The sequence below is a fragment of the Cibotium barometz genome, chromosome 33, assembly GCF_041138505.1.
Source record: "Cibotium barometz isolate CiBa-2024 chromosome 33, ASM4113850v1, whole genome shotgun sequence".
Classification (NCBI taxonomy): Eukaryota; Viridiplantae; Streptophyta; class Polypodiopsida; order Cyatheales; family Cibotiaceae; genus Cibotium; species Cibotium barometz.
The window spans coordinates 35,074,984-35,096,551 of record NC_141078.1 but is presented as its reverse complement, the minus strand read 5'-3'; the positions used below and the strand labels follow the sequence as shown (position 1 = coordinate 35,096,551).

Genomic DNA, 21,568 nt, shown 5'->3' with positions numbered 1-21,568 from the left:
TTTCACTTAATGTTATTGAATTGCTTAATATGAAAAATTTAGAGGCTAATGTTGTGTCACTATGTGAATAGTGGACACAAAGAGCATACTTGCATATGGCAATGTCACAAGTATGACAAAAAAATAAACAAAGCGTTAGTTTGGTATATTATTTATGTAGATAACCAATATGGAGCACATTTCTTCTTCGTTTTTAATTGAAATATTTAGAGGCCATTGATTGAAACTAGGACGTGTGCCAAGCCAATACCAAAGAGACTTGAGCAAGCACTCCATATATAGATAAGTATGACCTAACTTGAAAATAAGTTAGATAGGGGTCATGGACATTGGCACTTAACCATAGAGTGTACACAACTTTTTATTGTTCTTACTCGGTAATACTAAGGACCATGACTATACACACACACATGTACATACACAAATTACATAACAAAACATACATACATACATACACATACACATGACTGTACACACACATGTACACACACAAATTACATAACAAAACATACATACATACATACATACACATACACACAAATTAAAGACCATGACTGTACACACACACACACATTACATAACAAAACACACACACACACACACACACACACACACACACAAATTGTACATTTTCTATTACACAAATTACATAACAACACACGCGCGCACACACACAAATTACATAACAAAACACACACACATAAATTAGCATGAGTGTACACAGACACATACACAAATTACATAACAACACAAAAAACACACACACAAATTACATAACAACACAACACACACACACACAAATTACATAACAAAACACACACACACACACACACATATAACGAGCATGCACAAAATTTGAGTAACATGCGTGCCTTGTACAAAATGCATACGAAGTAGACAACCCATATGTTTGCCAACGCAGGGCGTACATGCAAATGCTGGTCTGTACTCCACAAGCCCAGTCTCCGACATTGCAAAAGTAAAAGATGTTTGCAGCTTGCGTAGGGTACAGTAAGGAAAAGGGCGCAGCGTAAGGTAACATGGGGGCATCTTCGATGGCCGATTGTTTGACTTTTGCCTACCATCACTTGCCCCAGTGGTCGGCCAACCCCGCCTTCCTTCCAGCTTCTCACTATAATAACTGCAGTTCTCACTGCTGTGATTAATGCAGTGTTGCTAATATAATGGATTAAGAGGTTTGTGATTGATGATCTGCTTTTCAGTGAAGCCGTTTGCAGTCAATGCTCTACTTTTAGGGTGTATCGCGGGCTCATAGTTGCTGATGCAAGTGCTATGTGTGTGTGTGAGAGAGAGAGAGAGAGAGAGGGGAGAGACAGGGGGAGGTAGTGTGTGTGTGTGTGAGAGAGAGAGAGAGAGAGAGAGAGAGGAGAGACAAGGGGAGGTAGTGTGTGTGTAAGAGAGAGAGAGAGGGGAGGTAGTGTGTGTGTGTGTGTGAGAGAGAGAGAGGGAGAGAGAGAGGAAGGTAGTGTGTGTGTGAGAGAGAGAGAGTGTGCGCGCGCGCGCGCGCGCGTGTTGGCGTGTGGGTGCTATTAAAGCAGGATTGTGGGTTCTCTTATTTCGATTGCTTTCTAGGTAGCTTAGGTTGGTGGGTTGTGCGTTCTTCGTTGCCATCTCTCTCTCTGATCTCTTTGCGCTCTCTCTCTCTCTCTCTCTCTCTCTCTCTCTCACACACACACACACACACAACATGGCAGATCTCCTAGCTAAGCTTCTCCTTACACTACTACTTCTACAAGCTCGCCACCCCTTCATTGCCGATGCCAGATCTCTCGTAACAGGTAACCCTCATATCTTAGCTCTTACTTAGCATTAATAATTAGATCAGAAGATTCATAACTGCAGTATTTGTGTGTTAAGCATAAGATCAGTACCTGCACATCATATTACAATGAGCTACTAAGGCAGCTTGCATGCACTAAGAATAAGACTAGTGGCTACATATGGTCTAAGCTTCCTTGTTAATAGTGTACACTTCACCTAATCATGACTTGGGTTTATCTTAATGATCTTACTAATCTCCACCATAGCGCCTCGGATAGATCCCAAGATCTTCTGTTTGTCTTGGGATTTTTTTTCCCGTTACACATTCTCACTCAATTACACACAGGTTATGCTCTTACACAATTGGAAAGGGCTGAGAACTTCTGAAATTGGTGTCTAGGATTCCAACCCCAGACCCGGCCATCTCACCATACTCTGTCTTCTTCTTCTTTTTCCTAAAGCCCCATTTGGAGGGGATGTAGCCGAGCTAGAAGCTACACCACTCACACACACAAAACCGGGGATGTAGCCGAGCTAGAAGCTACACCACTCATACACACAACCCTACTACCTCTTGGTTAGAGTGGGTCGTGATGAGCTGAGCCACTCAGGCAAGTGCCCTCTTGACAATCCATTGTCTTTCTTCACCTGGACAAATAGCAACATGCAGTGTGGCCGGACAATTGCGGCAGGCAGTGTGGCCCCCCAATAACTACAACTAAAGACAAAGCAGAGGGCTTGGGATTTATCCACTCCCTCACTTGATGGGCTGCACATTCACTAAATGCATGTGTCACCATTCATGCACTCATACCCTCATTTGTATTTTGTATTTTGTAAGCCTCAAATCACAATGATTAGCTTGCCTTAATAATGCTTTGCTTAATTAACTTCATTATCATGCTGCAGCTCCTCTTGATGAGAATGATATCACACAAGATGTGCAGGTTTCTATGACAGCAGTAACCCTTGCTCATAATTTGGTAAGCCATAATGTTTAAGCCTATAGAATCCATCTATTTTGTGATTAGATTAGTTTGAACTCATGACCTCGCTCGGGGCTTGGGAAGGGTGGAGTGAGGCAAGCTAACCACTCATTCAAGATCATGCAAATATTATGGAACTTTCATACTTTTTGGTTGTGATATGTAATACACTATTAGATGCTTTGCAATCCTACCTTAGAGAAGCATGTCTTAGCCATATTAAATAACTTTGGTTTTGTAAAAATTAGAAGAATACCAAGCCATAAGAAGTTCTTTAAAAATCTATTTGCACTTTAGCATCAACTTAAAGATTTTAACGGTAAAACTCTCTCTCTCTCTCTCTCTCTCTCTCTCTCTCTCTATGCACCCATCCATGTGTGTGTACGCGTGTGTGCATGTGTGTGTGCACATGTGCACACGCGTGCATGTGCAAAGTGAGCGATTCAAAAGCCACATTTAGCTTTACCATAATATTTTTACATGATATTGCAACATTAGAAACATCGTAAACTATCTATCATCCAAGGACACATTAAATTACAAGAGGAGAAAACATTTTTAATCTTTTTCTTGATTCTTTTATGTAAAAATTGGTGTGCCAAAGTCATCACATATAATCACTTTCATTCTTATCAAATTGATGCACCAAAGTCATATCACTTACAATCACTTTCTTTCTATCATTGATGCACCAATGTCATCACACACACAATCACTTTCACACTCATTATTGATTCCTAAATGATATGTGAATATCAATGTTCCTCCACCCTCATATCATATTGTTCCAGCACAAGCAAGATCATGTTTGCACATCCCCCATTATAAGAAGCAGCCAGGTTGTGTGGCATCCTCATATTAAATTGACATGGTGGCCTAGGAGGCCAGATGGTTTAGAGACATCTTAGATTAGATTTGGCACATTGCCAAAAATAGGCCATGTGTTGTTACACTGGATCATTATCCCATAATGGTCCACACATAGAGTATGTAGGCTTTACTCTTGAACACCATGTTCTTACATTTTGTAAAAGGGCCCAAGATGAGCCTATACATCTTATGGACTTGGGTCTACACTGTGGATGGTATAGACCCCGTTAGCCATGGTTGAATATCAAGGTGCGGCATCCTAGTATTCAAATGACATGGTGGACTAGAAGGCCAAATGGTTTAGAGATAGCTTAGATTAGATTTGGCACATCATCGCAAATAGGCCACGTGTTACACTTGTGTTGCATTGGATCGTTATCCCATAATGATCCGCGCGCATGGACTAGGTAGGCTTTACTCTTAGACACCTTGTTCTTACATTATAGGGCCCAAGATGAGCCTATACATCTTATGGGCCAGTGTCTACACTGTGGATGGTGGCAACAACTATGATTGCATACCTATGCCATCATATCATGTGCATCTCTCTATGTATATAGGTCTACATAGATACATAATCAATACCTTCTCTACAAAATTCATTAGTCATCATTGTGAGTTTACTCCCTAACTTCTACTAGCATACAACCTCCACCTTCACTATTTCAAAAGTGCCATCGAAGCTCCCTTCATAAGAGCACACAAGTGTGGGGCTTTGTCATCTGTTATATCACTTCATTAATATAGTATTCTTCTCTATCTCTATTATTTTACAATTTGACTTTTAAAGTTTTGTGTTGTGAAAGATCCTACTTCTTGTAAGTAATCTCTTGTATACAATGCACATTATATCCTCTTACATGGTATTAAAGCTCTGGTCGATCAATCTAAAATTTATTTGCTAAGTTGATGGAAGAAATGGCATCTGCAAGACTTCCACCCAGATGTCAATGGAAAGCTTAACGTTCGATAATTATCTTCTTTAGAAGTTCCCAAGCTCAAGGTTATCCCATCCTCCTATGAGCTTTGGGACATCATCATTGGTGTTGATGTTCAGAACCCTATATCCAATCTTTGAGACTAGAATGCAAATGATCTATGTGTCATCATCACACTAGCATGGAATTAGTTTAGCATGTCTCCAAAACTATAGAAGCATGGGTTTTATTGTAGAGTCAATATGGGACCACAAATCCCTTAAGGATTTAAAATCTTGAAAATTAAGTTCAATAAGAGAAGTTAAATGAAAGTAAAGGGGTGGATATGTTTTTTGGTAAAATCAAATCTCTTTGTGAGACCAAATGGCTACAATCAGCATGAGTGTGCTCTCTTGGCTCTCGCTCATTGTTGTCTAAGGGTATTGCTACTTAAATATGATAGTTTTGTTACATCTTTGAATGTTAGTTGAAGGCCTACTCAGCTCTCACATTTGAAGAGTGTCCAGCTCATTACTTTTGGATGGGGAGATGTGGATGTAGAGTCGCAATGGTGGCACATAGCCAAAGAGAGTACGAGCACGATGTGTGTTTCTCCGAGCAGGCTTTGGAGTGGGTTTTTTTTCACAACCATCTCTCTCTATACCCTTGTCTTCTCTCTCTTCTCCCCTCCTCCCTACTCCCACCTCAACTCAGCCCAGCCTACCACCTCCTCCCCATCCTCCCACTGCAACCAACTCGATCTTCCTCTCTCTATACAAAATAACTCTTGCACAGGTCTAGGTTAACTTAGAGCTTGAGAATTCATAAAACAAATTGATGTATATGTATTCAGTATTGTTTTTAATCATAGGCTTTGATGTATGAGTATTCAATATTGTGTTTAATCGTAGGATTTTGAAATAACTATATGCTTGATGGGATAAATGATTAGAGAAGAACATGGGGAAATTAGAGTGTGGATAACATTTTATGTATGAGAAACCTCCTTCCCTGTGTGGTACAATATTGCTCGTTCAACAGTGATAATCCTATTGTCACTCATAATATGCATGAGGGTGTGGATTGAGAGAGAGAGAGAGAGAGAGAGAGAGAGAGAGAGAGAGAGAGAGAGAGTAGAGGGAGAGTGAATGATGGCAGTGAGAGAGAGACGAATAGAGACAGAGAGGGAAAGAGATAGAGGGACAATATTATGAATGACAATTGGATCATCAGTACTGTAATGACCCCAGGGAAAGAGGTTTCTCATATATAAAATGATATCCAACACTCTAATTGTCCTATGTGCTTCTCTAAGCATAGTTGCATATAGTTATTTCAAAATCCGATGATTAAACACAATACTAAATACACATACATCAAATCCTATGATTAAACACAATACTAAATACACATACATCAAAGCCTATGATTAAACACAATCAATTATGAGGTGATGTTACTGTATTCGGTGTTGTTTTTTCATCAATCATGACCTATTTTCCTTTGTTTGTCAAGCTCCATAAGGGTATGGACATGACCTTGTTGCCCTCATTCAACAATGTTGTCCTCTCTTCCCCATTGGATATTACATTTACTGGCGCAGATCTAGGATTGTCCTAGAATCATTTCCTCTTCCATGGAACCTGCAGACATGAAAAACACCTTCCCGACTAAGGAATTATTTCTGATGGAAATGTTAACACTTAAAAATCCCTTAAGCTCTCGTAGTTATTAAGTAGTGCACACTGCATACTTGCGCATCAGTGGGTTCAAGGCGTGGTCTATCTAATGCTACCCAGGTTTCATATATGAGATCAAGTTATGACTTGATCCCGTATCTATTAGTGCAATGCTCGTTACATGGCCTTTAGCTGTAGTAAGTCCCACCTTGAGTCGTGCTGGCTCATTGTTCAGTTCCTCTTTGTCCAAGAGAGTCAAGGAAGCCATGTTGACATGTAACATTCTCTTCTAGAGTAATTGTTTAGCTTTGGCCTCCCTTGCCTTGGCCTCTTCTTGAGCTTGCTAGATTTTTTCCCTTATTGCGAGTTGTTTCTATTGTTTTAAGAGATGCTCTTGCAAGAGCATCTCTTGGATCCATGGTCCAAAATATTTTCTGAGTTTGCTTCCATTGACGTAACCCTCCATCTATATGCCACCATCTATATGCCGTCAATCGTCTCAATTCAAACTGACCCTTAAGGTGTGATCTCAGACATTCGGAATGGTCCCAAGCCTTTGTATTTGAGTTTCTTTTTCCTGGAGCTTCCTACACCATACATGAGGACAAGGTCCCCCATTTCCAATTCTTTTTGTTTCAGATTTTTGTTGAACCAATGTTTCCTGCAGAGTTTCTTGACCATGAGTCCATGTGATGCTATTAGCCTAGTCTCATCAAGCTTCTCTAAGTCAATTAGCATTTCAAACTAACTAATGCATTCTCCGTTAGACGTTCTTGTACTGCAATCCTTAAGCTCGAGACTAGATATTCCATAGGCATTATTGCCTCAATAGCATAAGCTAGACGGAAGGGAGTGTATCTCATCGCTACCTTATATGATGTTCGATACGCCCATAGGACTAGTGTCAGCTTATGTTCCCAGTGTCTGTTCGACTTGCTTCCAAGGTTTTTGTCAAGATCGTGTTGGTGGTCAATTCGACTGGCAAGACGGAATGAGTCCAGCTGAGGATCCGTCAATGCCTAGTGCCCAACGGGTTTGTTCTCTAAGCCTCACACTATTGTTCTATGCAGAAGATGCTGCGCACAACACTCTCTTCCTCTCTTTCTCTCTCTCTCTCTCTCTCTCTCTCTCTCTCTCTCACTCCGACAACATAAGTGATGTATAGAAGGAGACAATGTACTTCTCTTCTAATTCAAATACAAAAGTTACACAGTTGCCTCACATGTTGCCTCTTCCTTCCTCCTACTTCTATTCTCTCCTGAGTCTACGGTTACAAGATGCCTCTCGGCTGTCATGCTCGGCTGTTTTTACAAGATCGTATTACAAGATTGTATAGTTACAACAACTCATATGATTACATGGTAGGGTGAGCATTCCACCAGACGTGTTCTGTGCCTTCATGGTCGTGAGGATCATCCGACGGCTATTGACATTTGTCCCACCAATCAAACGGACGGCCACCACCTGGCACGCCCGGTGGCTCTGTAACAGCAGCTTCTGAAGCTCTGATACAATGGGGGCGGGGGTACATGATCAGCAAGGGGCTTCTAGGCAGCTCTTTTGGTCTTCCGTTCCTACTCTTGGTGGTATCTCTCCACCAATCCTGGATCACATCCAATCCCCCTTGATGTTCATTGTGCTGAACACGATCAAAAACCCTAAGAGTATTAGTATGCTTGATTGTATAATTCATGCTTTGTAAAAATAGGGTAGCTGACAGCTGGATGCTATCTGATTGAGTCAGTACTACAGAGGCTAATCATCTTCTTTGTGTGGTCAACAGCTGCTAACCGTCATTGTGGAGCAGCCCCAGAAGGCTAGGGGGATAGCCTAGAAGACGTGCCGTCTCACAGGAAGGTAATCATGAAGAAAATCTTTTAGCTTTTCCTGATTAACAGGCATAGCTACATCATGCTGCTCATATTCATCCCTAACCTTCTGCAAAGCAATTGTAGCATACTCCAAGTTGTGCTGCCTAACGTGGAGCCTCTCCTCCAGTTTTCTTTTCTCAGCACAAGGTGGTTTGCTTCCACGTTTCTTAGTTGCTACTATAATGTAGCCACTTGCTGATTGGGGGTGCCCTCTGTTTCATATGATGCTTCAAGTCCAGGAGTTCTCTATATATGGACTAGCATTTGCTTTGTTCCTGCATGAGCTTTGCCTGCAAATGTTGGTAGTCAGCCACCAACTGTTCAGCCTTCAGCATCCTTGTCCTATATCTAATTGCATTTTGAGCTTAGCAATTTCCTTCTGTGCCTCTTGCAACTTGTCTTTCAGATCTGCGTTATCCACTTTGAGCAGACGGAATTGCTACAGCTTCTTCCCCTGAGATTGTCTCTGTGGGAGGCTCCTGGCCTTCTTCTTTTGTGCCCATGTTCTTGGTGTGGGTTCTTCTCCATGCTAATCCTTCAACTCAATGTACTTGGCTTCAAGGTATCCAGCTTAGCATAGGTGGTTTGTAGCTCCTTCCCCCTATGGCCTCATACTCCTTCCTTAGTTCTTCTGCTACATTTTGATGGGCTGCAGTCTCATTTTTCTAAATTGTTAGTTGCTGCTCTAGAATGAGGATCTGCTCCTTCAGCTCATTGGGGGTCATTGAATCCATGGACAGAGCTGATCTCAGAATGAGTTGTTTCTTTAGTTCAGCTTGCTGCACACACTGGCTTCTTTCCTACTGCTAGTGCTTGTTTTGTCCTATTTTGTTCAACCTGAAGCTATTGCTTAAGTTGTTGGATATCAAATTGTTGCTTTGCCAGTTGCTGCTGAGTGTTTGAGAGCTGCTGCTTGGCTCTAGCACAATGGTTTTCAGCATCTCTTTCAGTTTCTCAAGTTCAGCCTCTAAGGTCTATTTGACCTTCAGCTATGATTCCATGTCCAGTTGCCTTTCTAGGGCTTGTTTGTCACTGAGATGCTACCTCAAGTTCCCTACTTAGGTCTGCAATTGTTGTAGCTGCTTTGCTGGTGTTGTGTGTCAGTTGTGGTGGTTGTGCTGCTAGTCTGACCCTGTTGCTTACTGTTGTTGTTGTTGGCTAGATCTGCCTGGGGTGGAGCCTTGTTGTCCTGATCTGCCGGGACCATCCTTGTCTTTTGGAAGAATAGGGCGAAGTGGCAAAAGTGGCAAGTGGGGGGTGGTAGCAGGACAATGTAATTTTTTAATAGCTCGAGGTTGCTTTGCTAGTATGCCCTATGCATGTCTGCCATTTCTTGCTCCCACTAGTTCATCACCTCTAGTGGTATTTCTACCACTGCCAAGTCTTCTTCCGCTGCCTTAGCCTGCTAGATTTGCAACTTCCCTTTAGCCATCAGCAGTTCCTTGCGCGTGTGGTTTTCGCTCTATAGTCTCCACATTTCTGATCATGTGAATGGCATGGTCAGTGATCTTTTTTGCCTTTTCCTTTGCTGCTTTAGCAGTCTTTTCTACTTTAGTTAATCTGCTGGTGAGCTCTGCATTTCTGATCTGTAGTTCATCCATCACGGCCTCCAGCTCCAGTGCCTTGCTGGTCTGCTTGTTGGTGACTTCAACTTCAAGCTATTTTATCGTTTACTTTTAGAGCTGGAGCTACTGCTCCAACAAAATCTTCTCTTTTTCCCTCAGCTTAGCAGCCGTTAAGGCTTGAAGTTTGTTGTTAGTTTCAACTGCTTTGGCTGCTACCTCTTGATTCTCCAGATTGTCGAGCAAACAATCTGTTATGACAGCCAGTGAGGACAGTACCTTTTGCATGTTCAGGCATTCTTTGCGTGTTCAGGCCTTCTTTGTGGTGGCGATCCCCAAGGTAGCAAAACTTGCTTGATTGGTTGGTCCCTCTGCCTCTATTACTGTTTCTGACATGTGGGCTTCGAGAGGGGTCGATGGAGGGGACTTTCCCTTCAATTCCGTGGCTGGTTTGATGGGGGAGGCCCCTTGGGCTGCCAAGAGCTTACCGATGTCAGAGAGTTGCTACTTTTCTTGTTGGTTAGCTGTAAGCAGTAGCTGCTCCCTTTGCCTTCTTAGTTTGCAGAGTTGTGGCATAGGCCGACCAGTCAATTTGTCTCTTGGTGGACTTCAGGCCAAGTTTGTGTTTTATCTACTACTGCTCTGGTCTGGGCTTTCTCCTCTTAAGTTGTTGCCTCTTCTGGCTTCTTCTTCTAGACTTCTTGTCTCTTCAGCTTCCGTTGCCTTCTTGGTAGTTTCCTCCTCCCTGATTTTTCGAGTTCTCCGGCGTCTTTCTTTGCTGCCTCTTCTACAACCCTTCTTCTTTCCTCCTCCTGTGATTTCTGAGTGGTTTCCTTTTCAGACTGTTGCTGCTCTTCCAAGCTATGCTCTGGCAGTGTCACCAACTATGCTGAAGCTTTGAGGTGGCTGGCCATCTTGGAATGTCCTCTTGACATCACCAATTTTTGTGCTTGTTGCTAAAGATTTCGAGCAACCACACCTGCCCAGTTCACCTTTAGGCCCACCTCGGCAACCCTTAATAGCTTGTAGTTGGTTCGGTTGATGTTTATGTTCTTGGCCAACATGCATAACATATCCAGATAGAACCATATCTCCCTTTGCTTGGATGGATCTGCATAAGTGGAGATTGAATATTCCCTACCGACCTTGTCTAGCTCCTTATCGATGTTGGCCTGGTAGGAATCGGCATTCAGTATGCTGGTGGTTGGGAGATGCAGAGCTCTTGCCACAATTTTGATGGTCACATGGATGGGTCTGGCATCTCTAGTCTGCACCATGTTGTGTGCATGGCTAGGTTAGCAACCTGGACCTCTGCTTCCAGACTCTGCTCTACAAGTCCTCCCAGTTGCTCCATCTTTTTGCCAAAAACACTGAACAAATACACGCATGAAGTCAGTGAGGTAATCATAAAAGATTTCTTGGACCATGCGCTGCTGAAAGGTTGCAGGTGCATTGTGGAGTCCGAATGTCATCACATTTGAAGCGAAGGTTCCCCATTTTGTGATGAATGCTGTTTTTTCCTTGTCGTCTGGTGCCATTCTGACTTGGTTATACCCACTGAAGCCATCTGGGTCCGGTATAGTTGCAGCGTTCAGTTTCCTGTAATCTACACAAACTCTTAGCTTCCCATTTTTCTTGGCACGATTACAATCGGACTTAGCCAGTGAGCCTTCTCAATTGGATATATGAATCCCACTGCTAATAGCTTATCTATCTCTTCCTTTACCTGCTTGGCATAGTTGGGATTCATTCTGTACCTCTGCTGTCTAATCAAAATGACAGGTTTATCTTGTGCTGATAGAAGCTTGGGTCTATGCGCCTGGCACATCTCTATAGCTCCATGCAAAGACATCCTTGTATCTGCATAACAACTCCTGGATCTCGGTCTTCATCTGCTGTCCTTCCAGCTTAGCAGCACTGACCTTGACAATTTTGGGTTGCTCCACATTTCCCAAGTTGAGCTCTGTCAGGTCATCTTCCTGCACTCTAATGCATTTTTGTTGTTCCCTATCCTTACATATTAAGGATTCCATCCATTCCTTTAACCCTTATTCTGATTATTTATCCTCCTCACGTGTTTGTTCACTAACCTCTTGTTGAGTTTCTGTCATTCAGGTTGTTTCCTCCTTGGGGTCCACAGCCTCATTTGGCTTTTGTGATATTGTTTGCACATTAAACATATCTACTGTATATTTTACCATTAATCCCTCCACATCCAGCTAAAAAAATGAGATCAGCTCTGGATTTTCTGTGATTATTCTTTCCTCTTCTATTCCGTCTAGTAGGTTCAACCCTTCCGCATGCAATGGTCTGACTGCCGGATCTACATCCACCTTAGCTAGTATGCTGACTCTGATCTTCTTCTTTCCCCTCCTGATGGTAATGCTTTCTTTCAGCCAGTCATGTTTGATTTTTCCATGTCTTATCCATGGTCTACCCAACAACATGGGATACGATTCCAAGTTGCCCTCCATTCGGAGTACCAAGAACACAATGGGGAAGTTACATCCAGCTACTATAGTGATCTGTTCTCCTTGGAGCTGCATAATCATCCACCGGCAGGGACTTCTACCTTAGGCTCCTTAGCTTCTCTTGTAGCTCAGAAGGTATTTTGACCGTTTGGAACTTTCAGTTCTTGGAATGTGGTAAAATGGTCATGTGCATACTAAGACAGCCATTCTGTTGGAGTGTCCCCGAATGTAGCTTGGAACTGGTCCCTCTTCCTTTCATCAGCCCCCCCAAGGACAATTCACCCTCCACAATGCTTCAAACTTTGTGACATGTGTGTCATGGTCCTCAAACTTCTTGCCCTTATATATTGGATACTTGTGGTTGCCTCCCTAATTGGCCATTGGACGTAGAGGTTGCACGTTGCCTAGCCTGAGAGGAGCGGGCTTCCTGGTGGGTAGATGTTGCTGTAGGTTGTTGATTAGGAGTCGTCTTGCAAGGGTTTGTGCAAGCGCTTCTTCCTGTCTGCCCAAAGCTCATGCTAGAATGCCACACTGAGGGGGTGAATAGAGAGCCTCCTGTGTTTCTCCGAGCACTTCCACGTCCCTCGCAGGATCGCCAAAGTGTCGGTGGTCAATCTAACTGGCAAGATGGAATCAATCCAGCTGAGGATCCGTCAATGCCTAGTGCCCACGGGTTCGTTCTAAACCTCACACTATTGTTCTACGTAGAAGATGTTGCACACAACTTTCTCTCTCTCTCTCTCTCTCTCTCTCCCTCTCTCTCTCTCTTATCATTACTGTAAAGTCGAATTCCAACAATAATAGCAACTATCATGTGATTCTCCCCGTGGTGCAAGGCTTATTCACTAATTATAATAAGGCTTGATGGTCCACGAAGAATACAAATTTGATGGCCAATAGGTAATGTTGATACTTCTTGATGATGGCGTAAACCATGGCCAATCCTTCCCTCTCTGTGGTGGTGTAGTTTACCTCTGCATCATTTAACTAACCACTAGCAAAGCAAACTAGATAGCCCAATTTGAACTCACCAGGCTGGGCTAGTACGCATCTAATAGCAAAGTTTGATGCATCAATATGCACATGAAGTATGAGATCCCAATTGGGGGGTCATAGAATTGGCGCGCTAGTCAATGCTTTCTCTTCAGTCGATCATATGCTTCCTAACATTCCTCATTCCATTCAAAGATAATGAGTAGCTTGTACAATGGCCTGGCGATTTCAACATAGAAAATTATGAAGCAACAGTAATACCCCATGTGGCCCATAAATCTCTGCACACCTTTGTAATTAGTAAGCGGTTGTAAAGTAAAAGATGAAATAAGAAACTTTAAATTTAGAGTGTGAAGTGCAAAAAGTAAAAGATGAAATAAGAAACTTTAAATTTAAAAAAACTTAAAATAATATGTCTTAGTAATTCCTTAGAGTGACATAATGTAAGGAATTGCTAATGGTTTTACTATATGTCATAAACATTATTGTTTCAAAGAATTTAACTCCCTAAATCCTTTGGCTTGTGGGCTTAGATCCAAAAAAGTGATTTGTGAGACCAAACACAATTACGAAAGCTTAGTTAAACAAACAAACACTTTTTTTATAATCTAAGGTGAGCTAAAAATATGTAAAAAGAGTGCCAATTTTGAGAAAATATGATAGGCACAAACACCCAAAGTAAGGTTGAATCCCATTTTGAGAAAATATGATAGGCACAAACACCCAAAGTAAGGTTGAATCCCATTTGTCATCACAAACGACTTTCTATGTGAACAACAATTTTACACTATGCTCTAACCTTTCATGATATCATTTTTATGATCCTTTATTAAGGGTCGAATGTAATAACAATCAAATTAGGTATGATCTTTGTTTAAGAAATTTAATAAATGGGTTTTTTTAGTAAATGAATTTAAATCTTGTTAAGGCATGGATGCAATAAAATAGATAAAGTCAATCCTTCTCTCAAAAGGCTTTCATGGTGAGCTAGGTCTTACTCTTATTAAGGCATGGATGAAATAAAACACACAAAGTCAATCCTTTATTTCTCAAAAGGCTTTCATGGTGAACTAGGTCTTACTCTTCTGTGTTTTGACACAAGCTCAAAAACTTAAATGACCCAACATATTAAGATATTACAAGATTTCTTGCAAGGTATTTCATGATGTAACATTTACTCAATAATAACAACCACCTAGAATTTTTTGTATACCTCTATTATTATGTGTACCTTTTATGAAAATGTGAGCTACCATTGAACTTTTGTTACTGCCACGTGTGGAGAGAGTTTGGGAGGGTATTGAGTTCTACTAAGTAGCTTCATGATAATAGAATAGTACTTAGAAGTGTGGTTTTATGTAAAAATTATAGACACCTATTAGGCCTCAGGAGTTACTATAAAAATGTGATCTAGCCATTACACCTTTGTGGACTTGCTCCGTTAAAACATTAAAAAGTTGAATGTAAAAAGAAATTAATATTTTGAACCACATAATTCTATTGAGGTCTTATCAAGAACTTATTTACAATGTGATTCTCTACAATGATAAGGGAAGGTGAAACAAAAGTCAATGATATAATGCATTTGGATACATGTACAAATGTGTGTTTGTGGGGTGTCCCATTCACACACACACATGCTTGCAAACATGTGCATATTTATGTATGTTTTTGGGGTGTCCCAACATTCTCTCTCACACACACACATACAAACACACACACATGCGTACTTGCATACATGTATGCTTGTTTGTTTGTTTGTGGGGTGTCCTAACACACACACACTTTTTTTTTTTAGTAATGCTGCCTAACACACACACACACACACACACACACACACACACACACACACACACACACGCATGCATGCACTCACACATGCACACATGTTTGCATACATGTATGTATGTATGTGTATCTATACATGCATGCATATATGTGTGCGTACATACATGTGTGTGTGTGTGTATGTATGTGTGTGTACATTCATGAGTGTATGCATGCATACACTCATGTGTGTGGGTATGTATATATGTATGTGTGTGTGTGTGCATGCATGAGTGTATGTGTGCATGCATGGATACACTCGTGTGTGTGTGTGTGTGTGTGTGTGTGTATGTATAATGCATATATGTGTGTGTGCATGCATGCATGCGTGTGTGTGTGTGTGTCTATGTGTGTGTGGAAACTCATGTGAAGAGAGGGAGAGGATGCACATTTATTAATAAATTCACAATAATAACACACTACTTAGAAGAGTGATTTTAGGTTAATCATTAAAGGCACCTATGGGGGTTCATTAGTGTTGAAAAGAAAATGTCCATTATATCTTGTCGGATGTAATTGATGAAAATATCAAATTCTAGGTTGTAAAAATAACTTTTCATCTTTATATGCGTCGTTGTTGGGATTTTCATCTTTTCAAAGAAGATTTTAATTGGAAATGTTATGTAAGGACAAGGAAATGTGATACAAAAGTCAATCATGCGATGCATCTATGTAAGTGTAACTATTTACATGTGCATGTTTGTGTAATGTCCCATTCATAGGGGTGTGCGTATGTGTGTGTGTGTGTGTGTGTGTGTGCATGCATGGTGCGATGTGCTGTATACATAAATATATACATACATGTATACATTCATACACATGTACATATGTATGTACATATATACATACATGCATACACACATATGTACATAAATGTACATATGTATGTATGTACATATGTATGTACATATATACATACATTCATACACATGTACATATGTATGTACATATATACATACATGCATACACACATATGTACATAAATGTATACATATGTGCATACATGTATACACATGTGCATATGTATGTGTGCACACGTATATGTAGTATATGTATACACACATACACACACAATGAAACATACATTAAGACATGCACATAGGTATATACATATATGTATATATGTATACATGTATGTATGTACGTATACTTATTGTGTGTGTGTGTGTGTGTGTGTGTGTGTGTGTGTAAGAGAGAGACAGTGGGAACTTGCACGCATGTATATATGTATGTGTGTTATTTGTATGTATTATATGCATGTAGCCCATATGCATGCATGTGTGTATGTATCTATGTTATTTGTATGTATCCTATATGTATGCATGTATATATACATGGGTATATATTTATAGATATGTTTGTATCCATGTGCATGCACGTGCATGTGCGCACATGTATATTGTATGTATCTGTGTTATTTGTATGTATCCTATATACACATGTATATGTATGTATCTATGTTTTTTTTTTGTAGCTTATATGTATGCGTGTATATATACACAGGTATATATTTATAGATATATTTGTATGCATGCATGTGTGTGTGTGTGTGTGTGTGTGTGACTATATACATTACATGTGTGCACATGTAGAGAGAGAGGAGAGAGAGAGAGAGAGATTATAATCATGTGTAGATTTTCCACAAGCATTTAAGACAAGTTAGTCTATAAATATAAAACGACTATATAGCTAGCATGCCAATCTTTCACAAGAACAAAACACACATGCATCTTTGTGTACGTAAGAATATTGAGCCTACTTTAGGCCACTAAAACTAAATGCATGATTAAAGAAGCTTTTGAAATCAAGACAAAGTGACTTAATAATTTCCCGTTGACCCTTGCACATGATGATTGAGAAGTTAGGATGAGTGTTGTAAAAGTATGGGTACGTATGAAAAATTATGCATACATAAACATCAAGATGTGGGAATAAATGATTTAGATGACCAAGTTACAATACAAGGTCCATGCAAGTGAGGGTGGTAAGATTTACTAATACAATTTAAGGACTCCTATAAACGAAACCTCTCATTGGATCCTACTTCTAAATTTCATGGAAACAAACACAAATTGCACCTCATTTGAGACTAAAAGAATGCAAGCCAATCTTATTATCATGGTAGTGCCAAATGCATTGATGAGGGAGGCTTCAATATTATTATTTTTTATTAGAGGAAACCCAAAGTAAAAAGTAGAGTACTACAAATAAAACATAACAACATAGAGGACCATATTACTAGATGTAAAACATACCTTTATAGTATCATGTATTGCTAAGGAGGGAAGCAAAGAAAAAAGTTGGATGAAGCCTTTCTATTCATTGGATATTTCATTTACACATCAAGGTATTTAAATGCCTACATGTGTCAACTGAAGTGGCTTTTTTCATTTGAAGGTGTTTTGTCATCTACTTATGAAAAATGTTTTACTAACATGTTAGATAAGTAAATACCATACAAGAAAATTTCATGCTAACTTTGTGAGTACTTTGTTTAAAGAACACCTTTTTCATGATCAATCTCAATTTTTTGTCCCTTTATTTCTCATAGCATTGCATTTCTTTTGCTCAAGGATTTTGTAATAGAAAATAAATAATTTTGACCTTTTTTTACTCTAACCACCCATTTCTAAGGATGGACTTGGGAAGCCTTATTTTCGTTTATTTGGAGGGATACCCATAAGCTTAGTCAAGTTTCTTGAGCTATGGGAGGCAAACACTTACACGAAATCACCTAGGAGAAAAGATGTTTTGTTATATCACATTCTCACTTATGAATTCTCAATAGTATACTATTTCACTTAATGTTATTGAATTGCTTAATATGAAAAATTTAGAGGCCAATGTTGTGTCACTATGTGAATAGTGGACACAAAGAGCATACTTGCATATGGCAATGTCACAAGTATGACAAAAAAATAAACAAAGCGTTTGTTTAGTATTCTTCTTCTTTTTTAATTGAAATATTTAGAGGCCATTGATTGAAACTAGGACGTGTGCCAAGCCAATACCAAAGAGACTTGAGCAAGCACTCCATATATAGATAAGTATGACCTAACTTGAAAATAAGTTAGGTAGGGGTCATGGACATTGGCACTTAACCATAGAGTGTACACAACTTTTTATTGTTCTTACTCGGTAATACTAAGGACCATGACTATACTCACACACATATACACACACAAATTACATAACAAAACATACATACATACATACACACACACACACACAAATTACATAACAAAACACACACACACACACACAAATTGTACATTTTCTATTACACAAATTACATAACAAACAGACGCGCACACACACATAAATTACCATGAGTGTACACACACACACACAAATTACATAACAAAACACACACACATAAATTAGCATGAGTGTACACAGACACATACACAAATTACATAACAACACAAAACACACACACACACAAATTACATAACAACACAAAACACACACACACACACACACACACACACAAATTACATAACAAAACACACACACACACACACACACACACACACACACACACACACACACATATAACGAGCATGCACAAAATTTGAGTAACATGCGTGCCTCGTACAAAATGCATACGAAATAGACAACGCATATGTTTGCCAACGCAGGGCGTACATGCAAATGCTGGTCTGTACTCCACAAGCCCAGTCTCCGACATTGCAAAAGTAAAAGATGTTTGCAGCTTGCGTAGGGTACAGTAAGGAAAAGGGCGCAGCGTAAGGTAACATGGGGGCATCTTCGATCCGAGTGATGGCCGATTGTTTGACTTTTGCCTACCATCGCTTGCCCCAGTGGTCGGCCAACCCCGCCTTTCTTCCAGCTTCTCACTATAATAACTGCAGTTCTCACTGCTGTGATTAATGCAGTGTTGCTAATATAATGGATTAAGAGGTGTGTGATTGATGATCTGCTTTTCAGTGAAGCCGTTTGCAGTCAATGCTCTACTTTTAGGGTGTATCGTGGGCTCATTTGTAGTTGCTGATGCAAGTGCATTACGTATCCCGTCTACAGGATGTGTGTGTGTGTGAGAGAGAGAGAGAGAGAGAGAGCGAGAGAGAGAGAGAGAGGAGAGACAGGGGGAGGTAGTGTGTGTGTGTGAGAGAGTGAGAGAGAGAGAGAGAGAGAGAGAGAGGAGAGGCAAGGGGAGGTAGTGTGTGTGTAAGTGAGAGAGAGGGGAGGTAGTGTGTGTGTGTGTGTGTGTGAGAGAGAGAGAGAGAGAGAGAGAGAGAGGAAGGTAGTGTGTGTGTGTGTGTGAGAGAGAGAGAGCGAGAGAGTGTGCGCGCGCGCGCGCGCGTGTTGGCGTGTGGGTGCTATTAAAGCAGGATTGTGGGTTCTCTTATTTCGATTGCTTTCTAGGCAGCTTAGGTTGGTGGGTTGTGCGTTCTTCGTTGCCATCTCTCTCTCTGATCTCTTTGCGCTCTCTCTGTCTCTCTGTCTCTCTCTCTCTCTCTCTCTCTCTCACACACACACACACACACAACATGGCAGATCTCCTAGCTAAGCTTCTCCTTACACTACTACTTCTACAAGCTCGCCACCCCTTCATTGCCGATGCCAGATCTCTCGTAACAGGTAACCATCATATCTTAGCTCTTACTTAGCATTAATAATTAGATCGGAAGATTCATAACTGCAGTATTTGTGTGTTAAGAATAAGATCAGTAAGGCAGCTTGCATGCACTAAGAATAAGACTAGTGGCTACATGTGGTCTAAGCTTCCTTGTTAATAGTGTACACTTCACCTAATCATGACTTGGGTTTATCTTAATGATCTTACTAATCTCCACCATAGCGCCTCGGATAGATCCCAAGATCTTCTGTTTGTCTTGGGATTTTTTTCCCCGTTACACATTCTCACTCAATTACACACAGGTTATGCTCTTAAGCAATTGGAAAGGGCTGAGAACTTCTGAAATTGGTGTCTAGGATTCCAACCCCAGACCCGGGCCATCTCACCATACTCTGTCTTCTTCTTCTTTTTCCTAAAGCCCCATTTGGATGTAGCCGAGCTAGAAGCTACACCACTCACACACACAACCGGGGATGTAGCCGAGCTAGAAGCTACACCACTCATACACACAACCCTACTACCTCTTGGTTAGAGTGGGTCGTGATGAGCTGAGCCACTCAGGCAAGTGCCCTCTTGACAATCCATTGTCTTTCTTCACCTGCCTGGCCGGACAAATAGCAACATGCAGTGTGGCCGGACAAATTGCGGCAGGCAGTGTGGCCCCCCAATAACTACAACTAAAGACAGAGCAGAGGGCTTGGGATTTATCCACTCCCTCACTTGATGGGCTGCACATTCACTAAATGCATGTGTCACCATTCATGCACTCATACCCTCATTTGTATTTTGTATTTTGTAAGCCTCAAATCACAATGATTAGCTTGCCTTAATAATGCTTTGCTTAATTAACTTCATTATCATGCTGCAGTTCCTCTTGATGAGAATGATATCACACAAGATGTGCAGGTTTCTATGACAGCAGTAACCCTTGCTCATAATTTGGTAAGCCATAATGTTTAAGCCTATAGAATCCATCTATTTTGTGATTAGATTAGTTTGAAATATTGCCGATCTTATCAATATACCTCCTAAATCGTGATCATCTTAATACTTGTCTTAATTAATGCAGGATGCTAAGGCTGCTTTCAGAAAACTTGGCACCTTCAATATTGATTATGAAGACCCCCAACCCAATGTTAGCCATAACCCAAAAGGCAAAGGCCCTTCAATCAACGGCAACACCACACCTTAGAAAAGCAAATATTTCTTTGCTTTGCAATTAGCCTCTTCAATCATGTATTTAATCATAATCTTCTTCCGAGATTAGGTGGGATCACATTGTATTAAGCTGTATTAATGCAGCATGTTGTAACCATAATGTACTTCTAATTAAAATTGGGATTGCATTTAGAAGCTTCTCTCATGTGTGGATGTAATAAATACAATTAAAAAAAAATCAAGACAGGGTCTTAGGAGACAAAGATTTCACAGTTAATAAAATAGGATTAATTGCATGTGTTCTAAGTATTTTAGTGTCATTTATTCACGTGCTAAATAAAAGAAAAAACCAAAAATGTGTTACTTTATGCTAGCGCAAGTGTTTACTTTGCCTTCTTTACACTTTAGAAAGTAGAGCATGCACATGCACAATCTCTCTACTTTAACATAAAATCAAAAAAAGTATAAACCACCTCTCTGCTTTAACACAAAATCACAAAACAGACAACCTGTTTGCACTCATGTCCAAAATCTTATTGTAATCATGGCCAATCAAAAAGGCTACTTTCAAGAATACTTTAGGACACACAAAACTTGATCACTGGAATATTCTTGTAGGTTGGATGGGGTCTAGGAGGAATATGGATCTCATAAAATGACTTCATTTCAAAGGATGATTCTCCATGGACTCTCTAGGGAACACTTGACATTTTGAAATCGAGGAATCCTTACAAACATTGTTTTTTTTTTTCAAGTGGTGTCGGGGTTTGAACTCATGACCTCGCTCGGGGCTTGGGAAGGGTGGAGTGAGGCAAGCTAACCACTCATTCAAGATCATGCAAATATTGT

The 21,568-nt window shown here is 40.4% G+C and overlaps 1 protein-coding gene across 2 annotated transcripts; it reads left to right on the top strand.

Annotated features, from left to right (window-relative positions):
* Positions 1-1,582: 1,582 nt before the first annotated feature.
* LOC147619512 (uncharacterized) lies at positions 1,583-20,911 on the top strand. 2 transcript variants are annotated; one of them, XM_086773551.1, is made up of 3 exons: positions 1,583-1,799; positions 2,692-2,765; positions 20,631-20,911. In XM_086773551.1, exons 1-3 carry the CDS (start codon positions 1,709-1,711, stop codon positions 20,751-20,753), a joined length of 288 nt encoding a protein of 95 aa, XP_086629677.1. In that variant the 5' UTR covers positions 1,583-1,708; the 3' UTR covers positions 20,754-20,911. The 2 variants fall into 2 exon arrangements, with proteins under 2 accessions (XP_086629677.1, XP_086629676.1); XM_086773550.1 differs by lacking the exons at positions 1,583-1,799; positions 2,692-2,765 and adding exons at positions 19,343-19,563; positions 20,430-20,503.
* The last annotated feature ends 657 nt before the right edge of the window (positions 20,912-21,568 follow it).